Genomic DNA, 22,108 nt, shown 5'->3' on the forward strand with positions numbered 1-22,108 from the left:
TATCATAGATATTTTGTACTTATCTCTCTCCACTGTTAGATCTTAAATTTCCTAATGTCTTCAAATCATTCTTAAAAATTTAAGTACTCATTATAATTTCACTGAATTCTTTTTTTTTCTTTTTCACTCAAAAAACACTTTATAATCTTTTAACTAAGTGCCAGCACTGAGTTAGATCATGAGAAAAAGACTGTGTAAGGAAGATCATTGCAAGCAGAAGAGAAACTTGGAAAAAGAACCAGAGAGCATGGCACAGAATTTGGACTGGTTTGCACCTAGGGTTTAAATGAAAGGTTAATAGGAAACAAGCCCAGATATGTGAACCCGGGGTCTGGTCATGAAGAATTAAGTTTTACAGATGAGGAAAATGAGACACATAGAGGTCATGTGATCAGCCCAAGTAACAAAGGTTTTAGAACCCATCATCTGGTTGTTCCCACTATCGAGTCCCAGCACCCTCACATAAGCTCAGGCAGTGATTTTATGCAATCGTGCCAGTTTGGGACAATTGGCTGGGTGGGAAAAGATGAAGTAGTGTTAGAGAGTGTCCAGGACGACAGTGTCTGTTTAGTTTGGCAACATTATACCTCCCTTTGTACTTAGCACTGCACCCTGAACAGAGGCAAGAGCAATAAGAGGCAAAAAAAATATAAGAAAACGAGGTGCACTGAAGACAACATTCAACACCGCTCTGTGCATGTTGTACTGCCCCCGCAGTGATAAACAGGCCCATCTGTGAGCTACACTTTGAAACAAATGCCAAGAGTTGCCAACTCTGCCATCAATCTGGCCCTTCGCCTTGAGCTTCAAAGAACTAATATTTTCCATGACATCAGGGTTAAAATAATAAACGAAGGTGTTAAGCAGATTAAGTAATAAAAAATGACGCATATTCAATAAACATATGAAATAATGTTTAACCTTTCTAGTAATCAAAGAACTTTTCAAATGAAAAAAACTTTTTTATTTGCGTATTACTTATCAGATTAGCAAAGTTTAATAAGAAATATCATAACTAATATTGGCAAGGACATGGGAAAACTGGTCCTTATATAGAATCTTATTGTCGGAGAAAAAATTAATATAACTTTTTTCCAGAGCAGTTTGGCAGTGTATTTCATAAGTCATTAAAACATGTTCATCCTCTGGCCTGGCAATTCTACTTCAAGGAAATTTACCCTAAAAAATTTATCAGAGATGTGCACAATGCTAGGTTTGAAGAATGTTTATTTCAACATTATGGCTATAAAAAAAATCAGAAACAACTCATGTATCTAATAATATGGGAGTAGGCATGTATATTATGGCACAAAGATATGATGGTAAAAGAACATTGATGTGACAGCATTCTTAATATAATGCTAAGTGGGAAATGTTGACTGCAAAACAGTATAAAAACCTTTTTAAAATGCATACATGTATAACTGGCCAACATGTTGAACAAGCAAGACTCATATGTAATATGATAATATAATCAGAAATATCTTCAGTTTTACCTTTAAATGCTACTGAATTAAGCATGGGCAGTCCCATGACTTTTCTGCTCATTCCTTTGGTCTTTTGAAAACACAAAACACAGTCTCAATTCAGTACTATCGATTGTTCAGTCTGGGATTAATGTGAGTCTCATTCAGAGCAGCAGCCATTTCCCCTTGCACAACTACAGCTCACTGCACTGAGACACCTGTACTAGTTTGATTCTCCCTTTCCCCATAAGCAACCTCTCAGTGCAAATTTTTTACCATTCCAGAGTTGAAGTGGAGGGTGGACCAGACAAGAGGTACAAATTTGAGTGGCAGATGGGAGGACAGGGGTGGGATGGGTTCAGAGACATACACTGCGAAGTTCTTGCTTGACTAGGATGGCTGTAGTGTGGCTTCACACTCCCTGGTTAGACAGATGTTTAAATATGCCTCTTTTCTTGTGTGCTCATGTGAGGTTTTTAGAGACTCCCCCAAAGGAGGGCACTGTTCTTCTGCAGCTCTCTTTATGCAATGATGTGCTCTGCCAACCCCTCCATTTCCCTAGGAATCCGGGAGTCCACCCACAGCCTCAAAGAGCTCTTCACCTCTTGAGCCAGCTCTCATGAACATGAACTGAGAGAAGCCCACACATCCTCAGTGTTTTCTGTGGCCCACTTGTCCACGAGAAACACACGCAACGTTCCTTCCTATCTGAGAAGCCCTAGTAGTGAGAACTGATTGCCAGCTGAGCAATCTCCCTTTACTTCCTTCACTCCCTTCACTCTGGGATGGCTGGCTGGCCCCGTTTCTCAAACTTATACTTCTTGGGCAAGAGTCAGACTTTCCCCCAAACTATAAGGGGCATATATTAAGCTCTTTCAGTGGTACCGCCGAGGCCCTCTCTCTCTAAAGAAAGACTCTCAGTGTCTCTACAGTTCTGACTCTGTGTGGGTAAGAGACTTGTAACCCTAGCAAGAAGGCTTTGACTTTGTTGGTTTTTTTTTAAAAAAACACTTAACATGAGATTTATCCTCTTAACAGATTCCTCAGTGCACAACACAGTATCGTTACCTATAGGTACAATGTTATACCACAGATCTCTAGAACTTATTCATTCATGCACAACTGAAATTTTTTACCTGTTGATTAGCAACTCTCCATTTTTCCCTCCCTCAGCCACTGACAACCACCATTCTTTTCTTCACTTCAATGAATTTGACTATTTTAGAAACCTCATATCAGTGGAATTGCACTGTATTTTCCTCTTATGACTGGCTTATTTTACTTAGCATAAATGTCCTCAAGGTCCATCTACCATTGTTGCATGTTATAGGTTTTCCTTCTTTTTAACGCTGAATATTTCATTGCATGTATATACCACATTTTATTTATCCATTCATCTACTGATAGATTATTTCTACATTATCATCATTATGAATGATGCTGCTATGAACATGAAGGTGCGGATATCTCTTAGACATAGTGTTTTTGTTTCCCTCAGATATATTCCAAGAAGTGGAACATATATTATAGTTCTATTTTTAATTTTTGAGGTACTTCCATACTGTTTTTCATAGTAGCTATGTCATTTTGCATTCTCATCAACAGTGTACGAAGGTTCGAATTTTCTCATCCTTGCCAATGCTTTTTCTCTTTTGTTGCTTTATCATAGACATCCCAATAATTATCTGGTGAGATCTTGTTGTGATTTTGATTTGCATTTACCTGATGATTATTGACACTGAGCATCTTTTTACATATCTATTAGCCATTCGTATGCCTTCATTGGAGAAGTGTATATTCAAGTCCTTAGCCCATTTTTTAATTAGGTTATTAGTTTATTTGCTATTGAGTTGTAGGCATTTCTTATATTTTTTAGAAATTAACTCTTTATTAGAGATACAGTTTGCATATATTTTCTCCTATTCCAGTTTTCCTTTTTACCCTATTAATTGTTTCTTTTGTTGCGCAGAAGCTTTTTAGTTTGATATAGTCTCACTTGTATATTTTTGCTTTTGTTGTCATATCCACAAAATCATATCACACTTCTTGATTTCAAAATATATTAAGGCCATTAATTAATTAATGTAATTAAAGTAGTGTGGTACTGACATAAAGATAGATACATAGACCAGTGGAACAGGGTAGCAATCCCAGAAATAAATCCATGCATACATGTCAGTTGATCTTTGGCAAGGGTGTTGAGAATATACAGTAGAGAGAAAATAATCTGTTCAACAAATGGTGTTGGAAAAACTGGATAACTAAATGCAAAAGAATGAAACTGAACCCTTATCTTAACGCCATACACAAAAATCAATCTAAAATTGGCTGAAGCCTTAAACAGAAACTATAGAATTGGAAGAAAACATAGGGAAAAGGCTTTGGCGTTTTTTTAGTTTGTTTTTATAAATCTTACCAAACAAGTTCTCTTGATTGGTCTTCTCACAATTCTCTTGGATATGTGGAATCTCTTGCTTTTATGCCTCAGCTAAAACAAATAGGCTGGGTTCCAGCATAATATCCTGTTACCCCTGCTTTAAAATGCTGGGTGGATATACACACATACCGCAGTATCTCTGGTTGTAGAATGTTCAACAACAAATTCAACCAAGTAAATTTGAAGATCTGATTGGCTTTATTACAGGATTCATGAATCGGGCAACATCCCATCTAGCAACTAAAAGGGCACTTCAAGGGGTTTTATAAAATAAAAGGTTTTTATAGGAAGAAGAGCATGACAGAGGAGTTATTAGCAATTAGCAAAAGAAAAGATTATTTTTAAACCAGGACATCTTTAAGTGAGGGGAAAGGAATGGCAAAGGTTTTATCATACAGATTGCCTCGTCTTCTTATGGGGAACATGGAGAGGGCCAGTTTGATAAATTACCTTACTGGTATTAACAAGAACATTCCAGACTGACTCATTAAGATTCCATTACTGGTAAAGGTCAAAACTGCAATTAGGTCAATACTAAGTCTGGATTTGGTATCATGGGCTGTAGCACAAGTGACACAATTTTGGGCCTGTGGTTTTCTCTTTAATGGGGGATTATGAATGCCTTTTTTTTTTTTTTTTTAACTTTTCTGTGTTTACCAAATCATCTTTCTGAGTGAAATTTTACTTTTATAATTAGGAAAAAAAATAACTTAAAATATTATAACGACAAATCGAAGTCAGTTTTGTTGACACTTGAAATTTCCTGTTCCAACACTGAAGAACTCCCTTGTGAACAGACTTCTACATGTTGCTACGGCTGGATGTTCCAGTTATGCTCTTGCAGGTGACAAGGAACATACACTAGTTTACCTCAAGATGGGTGGCATTTCATTGTAAGTCTACAATGGGGAAGTAAGGAAACACAGGAACAGCCTCATCTTGCACAGCCAATCCTTGAGAGCTAGAAAGTTTATCAGAATACAGCAGCATCTGATGCCAATAAACCAGGATGGTAATCAGCTAGACTTCTGCTTTTCTTTGTCTGATTCCATTGCCATAGCGGAGTATCTTCTTGTAACTTTCCTCTTTGCTCTATGGCTTCTGCCTCTTCATGACCCTGTTGTGTCGTGACTTCTACAAATGGCACTACTTAACGCCTTCTCAATGTGTTTCTCTTCACTTCTGTGTCACTTTAGTTTGTCTTACCTGTCACAATGATTTCAAAACATGCCGAAAGGAAGGACATGGTTAAATGGTTAATCACTCTCCAAAGTAGAACACTCCAGCTGGGAAGTATTTTTGCTCATGTTTAGTTGTGGGGTCAAGAACAAATCTGTGGTTTGATTGATTAGGGCTGGGAATGCAAGAAGTTTTCGATCACATGACCCAAAGCTCAGCAACTACCTACGACCACTCTGCTATATACGGGACAGGATCTCCACCCGTCAGTGACTGTCTGTATGCTAGGAGAGTGGTCCACGTCTCTCAGACAGATCTACCACCATGCTTAATTCATTATTTCTGTGACCTGAGACCTATTTTTGGATATCAGTAAAGAGAATGATTTAAAACAAAACAAAAAGGTGGGAGTACTAAGATATCCACATTTCTTTTTCTTTGTCATATTGAAAGAAAAACATTTTTGCAAACTAGGCCAAAGTGACTCAAAACTAACTAGCTGATGACTTTTAAAATCTAAGGTCATTGTCAGTGAAGAATAAGCCACACCCATATACCTATACCAATAAATAGTTCTTTTCATTTCCACTGCTGTAAAGTGCACCTGGCATTACTGCTTCATTACATTGAAGCTTCCTCTTTTTTTTTTGAGAAATGGTTTGAATGTTTACAGACCGACTACAATCTATTCCTTTTCTTGATGCACTGAGACAATCGTTGAAAATATATAATAACCTCCAACATATTATGATTTTTAGTCTGTAATGAAGCTTCATGTAGTCATTTTCTTCAAAGACCAATTGAGATTTTATGATAAAAAATTTAATACATTATGAACAACGATCACACACTTTGTTCATTATTGAGAAAGAAGAATTGATACTAAAATCTGAAAGTTAACATGATAGCAAATAATAATGTATACCAATATTACCAGTAAAATAACTTTTGCACAAATGTTGAGTCCATAAATGAGTTACATAATTAGGAGAAGGCACATGCATTTGTACTGCCAGCATTACTTCATTTCACCCCAGGTGTGATTTTGTTATAGACTCATTCTAGTAGTGCTTCTTGTTTGTGTAAATAAATGTAATTACATCTAAAGATGAACTTAATAAACTCTTCTAGATAAGATCATACCATATGAAAACATTACATCTGTTTAGAATAACTGATCCGCAGAGTAATAATTCTAATGACAACATTTAGTACCAGGATTCAGAAGGAAATGTTCAGAGTAAAGCACTTGGATGTGTGTTTCTGCTGTAATTTCTGATGAGCTGGAGTGTTGGTTTGTCAGCTCAGTAGATGGAGAAAAGCAATGTAAACCCAAGTTGATCATTGTGAGGCAGGTTTTCTAGAAAGGACTTGGAAAAGGCAGCAACTATTTGGATAAGGGTTACTTCAAGGGTTAGCTCTTTCTGTAAATGTGCTATAAACGTAATCTAAACCAAGGAGCTTTAACTGATGTCCATAGCAAATGTAATTTGACCGAGTCAGTGAATCCTTCAGTGGATAATGATTTGCAGGTCATGGACTTCTGAATCTCCATGATCACTGATGGGAACCTAAGGGCAGTACCTTCAGAGGGGTGGCATTGAAGAAACCTCAAGGCATTTTCTCAGGATTCTGTGTCCTGAAGCAAAGACTGAATAGCTATTTGAGAACTATCTTTCTTTCCTCTTGGCTTACATATTTCGTCAGTGCATGGGTAGGAGTTGGGGGAAGGAGTCATATTGTAACATTAAGTTCCTTAAAGTTAAAGCTACTTCAAGAATGTTGGATTTGAGTTGGTTTTCTAACATCTTTAAGTTCACATGTATAGAAGGTGAATTAATTTGAATACAATAGTTGGAGATATTAATTAAAGCGGAGGCAATGTAGTCTTGTAACTTTCTGCCTGGACCCAGAATGAAACTATGGGGGCATCACTTACCTTCAGCTTTGTGGGATTGCTTATGCGGCTCCAATACCAATTCTCTTTCTTCCTTTTCCGGCAGGATATAAGAATTAACATTAAATTGACTGAATATGAAAAGAAAAAAAACATGCTCTGTATTCTTACTCATAAAAATGAAGGAGAGATGTACTAGATATGCACATGTACAGTTCTGTCTTGTTACCTAACTCTGCATAACTAGCAATACAGAGGGTATGATCAGAATTTTGGATGTAGTCATCTTTGGAAAGAAGCCATGACTCATATGATATGTTTTAACATAACATAGCAAAAATATATAAATGTATAAATATACATACAAATAAATGTATAATAACATCGAAGATGTTGAAATCATACACTTTATCTGTGCATCAAAACTTACTGACTCTAACCTGCCTTGCAGTTGTGCTAGTAACAATCTTAAAGCAAGCATTTATGTTCAATGTTGCAACTCCGAGCACCTTCCATACAGTTATAGAACCCTAGCACTCAACCTGCATTATCTCGTGGCTTACAAGTTTCACACAAGTTCACACAAGTGGAAGGTGTGTGAACGTCTGTGTAAAGAAGAATAATAGGCAGCAAAGGCTAAAAAATTTAACTTTTAATTCTCCTTTATTCATTTGTTAAACCGTTTAATAAATATTTAGTCACTGCTTGCTGTGTGTTCAGAAAGTCTGGTACTCTGCTTAGGGAGCTGACGATCAAGTGGCAAGACAACTAAGATGAAAAAAAATGCAGAGACAACCTAGTGCTGAATAATTTAGCTCTAGAAAACAATACCTACACTCTCTCAACATATTATCATGCTGGAGAGTGGGAATTTGAAGCTAGATAGAAGCTTAGCTCTTTCACTCACCACTTTATAATCACAGGCAAGTTTTGTTTTACTTTTTATAGTTTCAATTCCTTTAACTATAAAATGAGTATAATAATATCTACCTCACTGGGCACCTATGGTGACTGAATGAGATAACTTATGTGGAAGCACCCAGCACAGCAGCTGTCACATAACATAAGCTTAACATTTAATTGTAGGCCCAGTTTCTTCCTCAGGGGGTGAAGTGCTATTGCAATGTGTAAGATTCCCATAACATTCAGCAGCATCATGAGGGTACTAGATATAACACAAAATGTTATCTTCATCTTCCATAAAGTTATCAGTTTGAATCTGAAGTCATAAATCTTCTAGTTATTTCTTTTTAATCATGTAATGGATCCAGAGAGAAGCAACAGAAAGAAAAGGCAAAGGTCATGAAAGGGCAATTGACAAGAGAACAATGGGAAAGATTGGGCCTCTTCAGGCTGAAATACAGAGGCCCAAACAGGTACATGACAAGTAAGTCAATATAATTTAGTAAATACAGAGGTGACACTGGGTGTTTTCCCAGATGGTTTGGGTAAAAGGTATAAATGGATTTTAAGAAGATAAACCTAGGAAAACAAAAAAGCCTGATGGCTACATGAAGAATTGGTACTTAAATTCTAAGTTCGACTGCAGAATGGACAGCTAGTCCTCCTACAACACCTTCTTTAGGATGACTAATTGGTAAGAGGTCACTTGCTGTGATCTGAACCAATATTGGAATTATGCATCATTAGTATTACTTAGACAATTTGTTTTTTCCTTCTGTTGTGGCCCTGTATCATGTGAGAATAAATATCAAGGAAGGTTATAATGCTCCGTCTACAAAAGATTGTCTTTTATTCTAGATTGGGCAATCTCAATCACAGCCATTCAAGGAGTTTAAATGGGCTTTATTATCAAGCTTGGCTTGAATGCTGGTGCCATTATTTTGCTACCGCTCTGAGTTCTAAAGATTTGCCATTTTTGTGGTGGTTGTTACTTGCTGTAGCTTATCACTTTTTCTTATCTGTGCTCCCCTATCTCTAGACTTCCTTCTATGGTTTAACTTTACTACTATCAAATGAACACATTTTTCCATACGCCTGCTTGCTTTTTCTAATTCCTGACCCTCCCTGAGTCTTGGTTGCAATCTGAGCCAAAGAATAGGTTCTGATTTCAGGTTACAGTCTCTCAAAAAAATCTTTTTAGAAGATCAACAGGGAAAGGAGTGGCCAGGCCCTGGATTGTAAAGCTGACCAGGGCTTTTGCTTTCTTTATTCTGCCCCTCCCTGGCTGAGAACTCACAGTAGTTGTCCTAAAGCTTTTCCTAGAGGATGAGCCATAAGAAATCTGTACCTGGAAGTATTACCTCTCTGGAGCAGAAAAACAAAGTGACAACACTTTCCTGAGATGGTGAGTTTTGGGGGGGTTTCAGGTTTTGAAAAAGTCCTTGCCTGGACAGACTGATCCAGCCTCCATTGTGACATTAATCAGATGTTCATGCTCTGACTCAGGATGCAGTTCCTGCCCTATATACTGCATTTGTGTTTTTCAGTGTGTGGTTGCTGGGCAATATGAAACAAAAATGTGGTTGAATTTCTGTGTGGGAGGAAAACTTTATGCTGCTTCGATCTCCTATAATTCAAGCAACAAATCCACGTTTACAGGATTCATTCTAGGGTTCACTGATGACTGAACCTGGAAAACCAGGATAGGGTAGGGGATTGGGAGAATATTTGTCAAAAGGTCATTGAAACCAAGAATAAAGGGCTGATGGGGATCAGGATGCTTAGCTGCCTAGAGGGCAAAACAAGGTGTAATAAGATGGGTCAGGTTCAGGAAGGTCAGCTGTGAAAGAAGTACAATATGTGTACAAAAACCAAAGAAAAAAGAAAAGTGGAGGGAAAAAATGTGAAGGACGAGACAAAAAAGGGGGTGAAAACAGCAAAAAGAAGAATTGATACCCTCAGCAAGAAGGGCTGGTAAGAGGAACCATTTTGAGAAATATTTGAGATTTTCCTGACAAGAAAATGGAAGCTACAATTGCAATTGTTTTATGGCTTCAAGGACTTGTTTGCTTTCAAAATTTGACTGCTGTTCCCTCAATCATCTTTGAATGATCATTACCACCTTTTTAATTGTCCCTTTAAAAGTCACTTTACGCTTATATTAATTGCATTCCTTATTAATGGGGTTGATAATACCTAGAGGCAGTACGATGGAAGATTAGGAGGACCTGAGCTTTAGAATCGAAGTGTGAGTGCCTGTCCCAGTTCAACAATTCGAAGTCTGCTGAGTTCAGAGTCATGTCTGTTAATGAGTACATCAATACCTCTGCATGTTGTGAGGATTAGCAATAATGACTGCAAAATCCTGGGAGGCTGTAGGGGCGCCACACATAGCATCTGCTGTTATTGTTATCATCATTTCACCTGAAGACAGGGAGATTGATGTTTTAAGGCCCTTTTCAGTTTTATATTTCTCAACGATTTAAATCTGATGTAAGAATGATGAGTCTTCTGATCGAACATCTTACTTTTTATTATTTATTTATTTATTTTTAAATTAAGTTTATTGGAGTAACATTGGTTAATACAATTATATAATTTTCAGGTGTACATTATCTTTTGGCGTCTGTATATTCTATTGTGTGCTTACCATCCAAAGTCCAGCTTCCTTCAGCTACTATATATTTGATCCCCTTTACCCACTTCACCCTCCCCCTAAACCCTATATTTGACTCCCTTTACCCCGTCTACCTCCTCCCTCCTCCCTTATCTTACTAGTAACCACTAATCTATAGTCCTCTGGTAACCACTAGCCTATAGTCCATGTCCATGAGTCTCTGTTTGTTTGTCCTGCTCATTGGTTGCTTTTAGGTTTATATCCCACATATAAGTGATATCATGTGATTTTCAACTTTTTCTGTCTGGTTTGTTTCGCTTAGCATGATTATCCCAAGGTCCATCTATGTTGTCGCAAATGAGTAATATTCCATTGTATATATATGTATCACAGCTTCTTTAGCCAATCATCTATCATAGGACACTTCTGTTGCTTTCATGTCCTGGCCTCTGTGAATAATGCCGCTATGAACATCAGTGTGCGAATATCTTTTTGGATATGGGTTTTCAAGTCTTTGGGGTAAATACCCGGTAGAGGGATTGCTGGATCATATGGTAGATCAATTCTTAGTTTTGTGAGGAACATCCACGTAGTTTTTCATAGTGGCTGTACCAGTTTGCAGTCCCACCAGCAGTGTATGAGGGTTCCTTTTTCTCCGCATCCTCTCCAACATTTGTTATTACTTGTCCTGTTGATTATAGCTATTCTAACAGGTGTGAGATGGTATCTCATTGTGGTTTTGATTTGCATTTCCCTAATAGCTAGCGATGTTGAGCATCTTTTCATATATTTGTCGGCCATTTGTATGTTCTCTAGAGAGAATTGTCTGTTCAGGTCCTCTGCCCATTTTTTGATTGGATCATTTATTTTTTTTGTTTGATTGAACATTTTAGACCAGAAGATATCTTCAAGATAATCTCATCCTTGTCTACGTTTTAAAATTGTGCATAACAAACCATCCCAAAGCTTAAAGGCTTAAGAGGACTTCTTAGCTCACAGTTCAGTGGGATGGCTATTTGAGCTGGACTCAACTGGGTGTTTCTCCTCCTGTCTCACCTGGGATCACTCATTTGGCTCCAGTGGACTGAGGCTCCACTACCTCTAGTCTAAGGTGGCTTCAGTCACCTGTCTGGCAGTTGACGATGGTGCTCTGCTGGGCACCTTTCTGCACGTGATCCTGTCCTCAAGGAGGCTAACTCAGGCTTCTTTACATAGCAGTAACAAGATGCCTGAAGAAAGAGAGCAGAAGCTGCAAGCCTTCTTGAGACCAATGATCAGAAGTCTCACAATTTCACGTTATCACTTTCAGCTGGTCTAAGCCAGCACAAGGCCAGCCTAGATTCAAGGGGGAGAAGTGACGAAGTCACATCATAGAGGAGTGTACCCTCAGGGATGAGAGGAATTATGGAGGCCTGCTTTGTAAACTGTATATCACATCACCTAATCCTCTTTTACAAACAAGGAAAAGAAAGCCAAGAAAATTAAATATTTGGGCAAGATCATCCAGTTAGAACCTGCCCCTCATCCAGTGCTCTTTCAACTGTCCGACTGGCAACTCAAGAATGGGTTAGGATTTGATTCACAGCATGCAGACAAGTGGAGCCAAAGAATGGAGATAAAGGGACAACTATCATTTACTGAGTACATTCAAAACAGGTGGCACATAATTAATTAGTCATGGAAATAAGGATAAGGACAAAGACCTTCTCAGAATAAGGGTGAACAAAGAAAAGTGAGCAGCAAAGGTCACTAAATGCACAGTTGAGGAAAATAAAGAAGAGGATAAGGGAGATGTGATTAATTAATCAAGGATGGAAAATAAAGGAAACATAAATTTAACTCAGGAGAAAGAACCTCAGAGGACAGACTCTTTCAGGAGGTGCTAGAATGGAAACTAATGCAGCACACAGCAGGTTAAGATTTCTACGAATGAAGGAAAAGCATTTAGACTTGGAGCAGAGGGCTGAGGCTACATGGCCCAGCAAGAAAAGACCTGATTTAACTTAGTCAAGTTAATCAGCCTGGGGGTAGTACAAATTACAAGTGTAGGCAACAGTCTTTCGTGATAACATCAAGTCAAGCTGGACTAATGAAGCAAACGAGCTATGCACGTATAATTTATCTATATGTATGTCATTTGTAACCCTGAGGTTCTTCTCAGGCATAAAGTGGATTGATTGTCTGCTCTAAATGGCTGGCTGAGTATACAAGCCAATATAAATGAGGATGAATCCCATGCAAGGTGACAGTGAACTTGGTTGATTTCCACTTGTAAGCAAATGTTCTGTCTCAGACTAAAGCCAGCTGAGACTGTCTTAAATTTCACATATCAGAGCACCCTACTTTATATTCAGATTTTCTTTTTTGCTAGTGTTGAGCTAGTTTGATATTTTATTTCTAAGTAAATGAATGAGTCTAAACTACTGGTTTTACAGTTGTGCTCCTTTTAGTACAAGAAGCTCAGTTAACCATTGAAACGTAGACTATTTTATAGTACATAGGATCCTTGGGTATATAAGATTAAGGAGTTGAATTATAAGTACACAGAGTTTAGACATTTATGTCATTCCTAGTTTCTCTTTCTGGCTTATCCTTACTTTGAAGGCCCAAACTATTTATGTTTTGCTTCCTTGGTAATAAGTAAACACAATACCATTTTTTACTTCCTTACTCTTGAATTTTCAGGCTGTACATGTTTCCCACTTTCTTGACAACCATCTCCAGGACCATTCTTGAAATATTTCTGCTTTAAAGTCACTGAATTTCTTCTAAATATTGCCTTTTCATGTAACTGCTATCCGCATTTCATTTCTCATTGTGTTCATGAGACAAATAATAGCATATAAACATCTACAGGTCAATTATGTTTTACCTACTCTAGCCCTAGTCAGAATGAGGTTTCTATGGCCCAACATTCAAATTTAATCAGAATGAAAGTCAGAAACCTGGGAGAAATATTTAGAGCAATGGGTTCATGTTTTTATTACACATGCCTCATTCCAATGAAAACTCTGATGCATTGATTCATAAATTGATAAAATATACAATTTCTAAAACACAAAATGTAATTAGCAAACAAATATGAGAAAGTGTTCAAAACTCACTACTTACCAAAGAAGTATAACGTATTTTATTAAGCAAAGAAATAAAAATTCTTAAAGAAAAATATCCACCCATAATTATAAATATTGTACCTTGACAGTATTAAATTTACAAAACAAAAATATTCAAAATAATAATATCTAGTCTTCCAAGGATGCCTATTGGCAGTCGTGTACACTGCCGGTATGAGTAATACTGCTACAGCCATTTTGAGAAGCATTCTTGTAGTGTGTATAAACAATCACAAAAATGTTTTGACTTTTTGATCCAATAATTTTACTAAATGTCTATAAGAGGCACTGTAATAATAGAAAATGCACACTGATGTTCCTTACAGCAATATTTATAAGGGGAAAAAAAATCTCAATGCTCTTCACCAAAGGAATGGTAAATAAGTTACAGAAAACAAACCAGCTCAAATATTATGCAAATATTGAATAATTGCTCCAAAGATGACTAATGTTAAAGATGTTTATATATAATGTTGTTTTTTAAAAAAAGATTATATAAGTATTATGTCTATGCATGACACCTTTTATGCACCTGTGTAAATCAGAAATCTAGAAGTCTTCCTTGACATGTCTCTGTTCCTAACCCTGCAAAGTCATGACACTTAGGGATCAGTTTTGCCAACTAAGTAGCTCTGAACACTTCCTACTTTTCTTCAGCTTCCAACACCACCTTGATCCAAGCAAAGACCTCTTTCAGCCAGATTCTACAAGTATCCTCACTAGTCTCCTGTTCCACTCTAGAATTTACTCTCCATCTGCAGCTAGGATGCAAATCTGATGTGTCATGCCCTTGCTAAGTCATCAGTGCTTTCTTTTTGCTCCAAGACTAAATGCCAAACTGCTCAACCCAACCCCAAATACTGCACGATCTAGCAGATGCCTCCTCCCGTCCCCTTCAGTTGGTCTTCTTTTCCATCTCCACACTCCAGCCAGGTGGGCCTCACTTCAGTTCCTTGTTTCTTTCTTGGGGCACTTGCTCCATAGCTGCTACTCTTCTGCTTAAACAACTCGCTCCCCTGCCCACTATCCCTTTGCCTCTTCCTTCATCCTTCAACCTTCAGGCCATTTGTCACCTTCTCAGGAAATCTTTACTGCTACGTTAGACCAGGTCCCCTTGTTATATGCTCTCATTGCATTTCTTTACTTTTTTATTGTTTACTGTAGTCCCCCCTCCCCCGCCCCTTCTACTCCAACAAAATATAAATTCCACGAGGGCAAGGAATTGACTTGTTCACTGCTCTTTATCCAGAGTTCAATCATGTGGTGAATGAGTAAATCATACTTACTACTCTGTGTTACCTTACATCCTTATCATGATTGGACTCCTATCTGTCTCTCCCATTAGACAGTAAGCTCTCTGCAACAGAAACCATATTTGCCCTGCTCACCATTGTATCTCCATAGTTACACCATAACAGTCCTTCCACAAATATGTATTGAATAAGTTTTATTACAATCATGTAAAAAAATCATGCCCCATATTTTTACTGTAAGCATTTCCACCGTAAACATCTTTATGGCAAACATTTTCACTGTATAACTAATTGGCCATAAGATAATTTCACCATAAAGGACAACAAAATATAAAAGAGGGACAAAAAAGAACATGATGAAACATGAAAAAGTAATCACAATACTAAAAAGAGTTTACTGTGAAAAATTGAAAATACGTTGTCTTCAAATTCTACATTGCATATTTATAACTGAGCTTGTATTGTGTTATGAAGAGCCATGCAACACAATCTTATGTCGCAACAAGCTGTTGTATCCAAATTAGCTGCAGAACCAAATTAATGCTCTGGAAGATTGTTGTGAATTAGTAACTGTCTCTTTTATAATTCCCATAGTTTGGTCAACTTTTGGTTTTGATGGTTGGGAAGGATGACTAAGCTCAATGAAAGATTTGCAAACTGAGATGTTATCACTGTCTAGTGTAGAATGCAACCCAGCTTTACTGTAGTTTTACAATCTGGTTGTGTACATATTTGTTATCATCTACTATTTTAAGACTAACATGTCTACTCCTCACTGTAGAGACCATTATGAGGTTTAAGATTGATATAATTTAAAAATGGGCGTACTGCAAGAACTTTGTCAGGGGAGAAATGATACCAAACTGATAGCTAGTTTAAATACATATGTCTACCAAATGTAAACAAAACATTCTACCAGTTATTTTATCTTTTGAGGTAAAATTGCCTTATGGTCAGTTAGTTATGTGGCAAAAAAGCTCACTGCAAAGGCGCTTACTGCAAAAATGCTTATGGCGAAAATACCTAGAACCATGAAAAATGCAGAAGTAAAGTCACACAAAAAGGGCAGTAAGATTGTGTTAGGATTGTGAAAATATGACTGATTTTTTTCTCTATCTCCAAGAAAAATTATAATGGAAAAGATTAGAATATAAATAAGAAATTCACAATTAAAAATAAAATATAGGTCTACGTATTGTACTTTTTGAATATACATAACTGAAAAGCTAAAAATAGAAATGATACCTGTAATTATTTTATTCTAAGAGATCAGGTGTTTTCATTTTTTTCTGTAGTATGTCCAAATGGGTGCATCATTTTCACATACCTTATAATCATAGATAAAATGTATTTTGTGTTTCCTGCTTCATGTTATGTCACATGCATTTTTCCAAGATACTATATTGCCTGCATAATTATTTTTAGCAACTGCATAATGTTCCATTAAATTAATGTACTTTGGGAGTACATTGGAAGTTAGAAAAGAAACACACAATGATGCATATGTACGCAAGCATGGAATGAGTGCTTGAAGCGGAATTAAGTGGTATGATTATTTTAAAAGAGACTCTGTTACATTGAGCCTTTTAAAAAATATATGTTTAGTAGAGAGTTCCTAGGTCAGGTAGCTTTACTGTCCTCTGAAATGAGGTGGATGTGTTGAGAGGTGGAGGTGGGGGTGGTACTGAATGTGAGGTTCTTATCATTTGGTTGTGCTTCGGGGAAGTGGAGGTTGTGTACAGATGTAGGACATTAAAAAGTGAGGTGTTAATTAGTTGGAGGCAGCCAGTACTGGTTAGCTGCAGGTACTCGTGATCTCTTAGTCTTTTAGTAAGGGAAGTAGCGATGGAGACAGGAGTGACCAGGTGTCAGAGGGATGGCAATGGCAAAGTGAGATGCACTAGGGCAAATTATGTGGGCTAGACATAATGATTGCTGCCTAATGCTTTTCAAGATGCAAGTCTGGGCAGGATGTCCTCTGGCTTTCTTCTCAGTTATTTTATAAAATGACAGTATCATAGCCCCAAGCAAGAGCCTGAGTTGCAACTATCTCAGTTCATTGCCTTTAACTCAAAATTTGCCACTCTGCAGCTGTCTTGCTCACCACATTCTTAGTAATACAAACTCCCTAATACTTGTGCTTCACAGAGGACCCTGGATAAAAGGCAGCCACTGTGGAGTCACATGAAATTTTTTCCAAAACAGCAGAACTTCCCAAGCTTGGAGCCCAAAAACAAGCCTGGCTTTTTCCATCAGTGCTTTGCCAAACTGGCTATTTTAAGAGAATTGTCATCATATTCTTCAAACTCCCCTTTCTGTTCTGCTTGCCTCAGTTCAGGACTGACTCCCTCTGGTATGAGCACCCCCCATTTCCAAACACTTCTTGGGTGCCCCTGTAACAGAGCAAAATGATCTGCTGTAAAAGAAGTGTCACAACCAATGACTTAGAGCAGCGTTTTTATTTGAAAGAAGACTAAGCAGGGGAGGGGAGGGGAAGGGAGAAAGAAGAAGTAATGATAAAATTTCAGTTCTGGTATTCTGAAAGTGGAGGACAGACATATTTGTACTCTGGATTTCCTTTTCTGTCTATATTAAATCACATCATCTCTTACTGAGCATAACCCCTGTGCTCATTCATGGGCTTTTGTGTTTTTGTATTTAAAGAATTCTATTATCTAAGACCAGTACACTCAATAATTTATTTCTGTATATAGCTTTTGTCTTTGATCACTGGATGGGCAAGTAAGGACCCTATCTGTTATATTCATTATTTAATCTCTGTTGCTTATACAGGGACTGGTACAGGGACTGTTACATGGACTTTGTTCAATAAACAAATGGATAAATGAATGAATGAATGAATGAATGAGTAATCAAAATTAAAATATTCTAGTCTCTTCATTTCATTAAAATATCATTTACTTGCATTATTAGGTCAGGTTTACACAATGTTCAACCCAGGTTGTTCTCATCAACTTGATTATTTTAACTACTAGCAAAAACTTTTAGATTGTCATTTGGCAGAACTCAGCTAATACATATACACAATGGTCAAAAGGAAATTCTGAGTTGAGCCAATTTTTTTCACCTAGACTTATAGTTTATGTATCTTCTCCGTTAGGTAAAGTTTAGCCCAGCATATGCGTTTGTACTTGATGTGAAGAAATTTAAAGCTGTTTGATATTTTTCTTTATTTCAGCAAACTCCAGAAGACAAAGAGGGACATCAGATGGCTTCAAGGAGTGACTGGTGAATGGTTCGAAGAAATTCAAAGAAAAAAGTTTTGCAATGAAACGGATGTTAGCCAAATGTTAAAACAACCCCTTACATACAGGCTAAGGAAGGGGATGGCAAATGGTGAGAAAACAATTTACATTTAATTTTTTTTTTTCTTAAATAGTATTATAGCTAATGGCTCAATGGATCTCCGATTTAAGCAATCCATATTTAGGACTATTTTTAATTCACCACGTAAAAAAGTTTTATAATGTAATACATAATAAAAAGAGTGAACCTGAAAATGTGCTATGTCTGGGGGGCACGCTTATTTAAGAACCACGCAAGATAGCATAATGGTTAAGAATACAGACATCAATATCAGAGGTGGGGGGGGTGGAGCTGGATTCAAATCTCCACTCTGTCTCTCTACTCTCTTTTCTATCAGAATCCATGTGACTCTGTTCGCGTTACTTAGTTTCTATAAATCTTAATTTTCTCATTTTTAAATGGGTATGATAATAACCTATGTCATTGGGCGATCGTGAGAATTAAATTATATGTATGACGTACTGTGCGGGAACACAGTAAGGACTTTAATAACTGGGGTGACGCAGAAGGGAGGAGAGACGGAGGAGCGGAAGGGAGGGGGAAATGAGGATGAGGAGAGAAGGGAAGAGGAAGGTGGTAGAAAAACTGCTATTCTTCTGGTAGTTTGACCCCTGTAAATGAGTTCGAATAAATGCCTTCGTTGGACATTCTAACTATATGACCACCACCATTTCTTTACCTTCATCAATCACTCTTTTTTAAATCTGTAGATGAGGTTATTCAAACCTTCTTTCACAGGACTATAGTGAGAGTAACAAAGTGGGTTAGAAATTATAAAATATAAGTATACAGTATCTTTATACCAGCAGTCACACTGACTGTTTTTGCTTATATGTTACCAACATTAGTAACATCAGGAAACATGTAAAATATTTCTAAACTTACATATTGACAATATTTTGCAGCTCTCATAATATACGAATCTATCTAAAAAGATTCACATTTTAGATATTTAAATTAACCCCATCTATACGATAGTGATTTTCCCCTTACTTTGAATTCCTCTAATATTCTAAATTCAGTATGTCCAAAAGTAGTACAATATTATGGACTTTGTATATGTTGATGTTGCCTTAAATTTTAATACTCATATATAAAACTATGTATTATCTATACATATATATTACACATATTTATATTATATGCATACACATGTAAACCATATCTGTAGCAAATATGCATACATAAAGACAGGAATAACAAATGCTCTAAATGGCTTAATTTCCTTTTCAATTACTTTTTTTGATATAAAAGTTACATGGTATCTATTACTATGTTTTAAAGTACTAAAATAACAATTTCTGAAGGACCAGGTGGTTAAGAACTACATGAGAACTGAATGAGGTACCTGACACCTCACCTCTGGTTTTGGATAGCCATGGGGAAGACATGTTGAGTGAGATTCACATAGCAGGTGTGAAGGGAGGGTTCCACAGAACTGCAGTCCACAATGCATATTGAAAGACTCCCTGGTTTTTATGAGGATTTTCTCTATTCAGTAAAATTATTGCAGGCACAGGATTCCCCTTATTTCCTGAGGTCTTTGTGCGGGGATGCCTGCTGCATCTCTAGCCTACATAGAAGGAAGAGAAAAGAGTGAACCCTTAGTTCTTTGAGATTTATTTACCTGGAAATATTTTAATGATACAGAATTTTTCCATTTCTCTTTTAGCTCCTCTGGAACAGCAAACATCAAGATTGAAAAATATACCTAATCAAAGAAACCCAACATCTGTTCCCTCCCGGCCGAGTTTCAGATCATCATTTGCTTCCCTGTTCTCATTCAGAAAATCCAGAAAGGAGACTTTAAAGCTTCAGTCACTGGGACAGAAAGGGTGAGTCAAATTCAGATCATGTGACAGCTCATTAGTTACTTGATCCCAGAAGCCAGTAACTTGCTTTGTATTCAGAATGTTTAATGTTTGTTCCTAGAATTTAAATTCAAATACAAACAAAGGAAACAGTACTTAGTGTGCAAAGGGACAAAGTCCTAATGAAACCATGAGCCTCGGCTCACCTGAAATGCAACTTCTAACCAACTGTGCAGACCCCAGGTGGTGCATTTGGTGAATGATGGGTTAAATGTTGAGAAATAACTACGACAATTTCTCCATAGCTCCAAAGCCTGGTCTATGCCCCGTCAGGAAGCTATATTTAAATCAAAACTACTTCTTTGGGGAGTACGTGTATCTTGGGTCACAAAGAGAGATGAGGTACTAAATGAACATAAATGAAATGATCGAATTGAGAAGAGAAAAATCAGAGCTATTCTGATGTTGGTGCCCAGAATCTAAGCCTAAGGTGAAGGAGAGGAGGCTTTGGGGGCAGTGGAGGCACAGTCCTAGATGATTCCAGTTTAGAACTGTAAATCAGTTCATCTTGACTCATTATGTCGCTGGATTTTTTTGTGAAAAACAAGGAAAGCTTTGTTTCCGCTCAATTGAGCTGACTGCTGAATATTTTCAGCACATCTTCCTGGTTGAAAAGCTTCCCACCCTCTTAAGGTGTTGGCTTGGCACGTGATGTGTTCCGTGTGTGCTGGTCAAACCATTAAGAGTGCATTGCAGAGCTTAAATAAAAGGTGTTGGAGGTCACTCCTGTTGAAAAACAAAAGCAGCAAGCGGCGGGTGGGACGTGTGATGAGGCTCCCGGACTTAGCAGAGAGCAGAGTTTTTTCCTCTCCTCTTGGGTGGATGAAAGGTTTTTTTGCTTCTAGCTTTCACCGGAGGCTGTTTTTTTCTTTGATGAAATAATGAAGAACTGAACAAAATGTAGATTTATGTGACTGTCTCTACCAGAGTCACTTACAAGCAAACACTCTTCAAATAGGTGAGTTCTTCTTGGTAAAAATGTTTGAAACATTAGTAATTCTCTCATTTAGAAATTTAAAATTGAGAAATATTTCCTTTGTAGGTAAAATTTCTCGTGAGAAAAGAAATATTCCTAATGTGTGGTGTAGCTGGGACTTGTGATATAATTTGTGTTTTAGGTGATTTTTCTTTAAGGCACAGTTTTATATAGCTGAACAATCTAACATTAGTAAACTAGGAAAAGTTGAAAAACCTGTTACCTCTGTGGACAAGTCATTTCCAAGTCCATATTGCAAGTTACTGCAAAAGTGGATCAAAGAAGATAAAAGATCTATAATCTTCATTCTGGGTGTCGCATATTTTAGTTATAGACCAAACTGAAAAAAGAATTGAAACTCTTACAAAATTCTATTTAGAAAACCATCTCTCTTCTAGAGCAAAATGGTTTTTTAGCTAGCTCTCTTAACCAGATGAACCGAAACATATAACACAGCATGCAGAAATTAAACAGATTTAATTATTTAAGTATATGAGTATGTTTAGCAGTTTTCAGAATTTCTCATCTTTAAATACGTTTTACTTTCAAAATATAAATGGCAAAATATTTGTTAATTTTGCTGGCGCAGAATATCATGAGGCAGTTTTTTTTGCTCCTAAGAAGTTTTAGAAGATAAAATGTAAAAATACGTCCAAAAAAGACATTTTAAAATATCATCGTGACCTAAATGTTTGGGTGTAAATCCTGAATGTGTATGGGGTGGGGCGGGTTAAGGAAGCGTACTATGGTGGGAATATAAGTTCCACGGGGCTCTTTAAAGTAAAACCAAACTTTCTTTGGCAGTTCTAACTTTTCAAAATACAAAATCAACCTTCAAAATGCAGACTCTGATTCAGGATCTCCTCCTTGCCTAAGAGTGCAGTGGGAGGAACTGACAAAGTGCCCCTAGGGGAAGTGCGGTCATTCTCTGCCAGGTTTCTATTTGCTGAAGTCACTAAGCTTTGACTCTGTCACACTGTTGCTCTGGAGAACAAGTCAGCAAAGCAGTTTATGGGATCTTTTGCAAATCACAGTAAGAGAACGAACCTCTTTTAGGCAAATCACAGTC

The 22,108-nt window shown here is 37.2% G+C and overlaps 1 protein-coding gene across 8 annotated transcripts in view; it reads left to right on the forward strand.

Moving 5' to 3' along the window:
• EXPH5 (exophilin 5) overlaps nt 1-22,108 on the forward strand; it is a 73,415-nt gene that overhangs the window by 25,831 nt on the left and 25,476 nt on the right. For 5 of the 8 annotated variants that reach the window (XM_016160575.2, XM_016160574.2, XM_016160576.2 and 2 more), the window contains 2 exons: nt 18,065-18,222; nt 19,865-20,027. In XM_016160575.2, coding sequence (XP_016016061.2) covers nt 18,065-18,222; nt 19,865-20,027 — 321 coding nt within the window. Of the gene's footprint in view, nt 1-18,064; nt 18,223-19,864; nt 20,028-20,908; nt 21,022-22,108 lie in introns of those variants that run through there. The other 3 variants (XM_016160579.2, XM_016160580.2, XM_016160581.2) reach the window with 1 other exon arrangement.

Source organism: Rousettus aegyptiacus, unplaced genomic scaffold, assembly GCF_014176215.1.
Source record: "Rousettus aegyptiacus isolate mRouAeg1 unplaced genomic scaffold, mRouAeg1.p scaffold_m13_p_5, whole genome shotgun sequence".
Taxonomy (NCBI): Eukaryota; Metazoa; Chordata; class Mammalia; order Chiroptera; family Pteropodidae; genus Rousettus; species Rousettus aegyptiacus.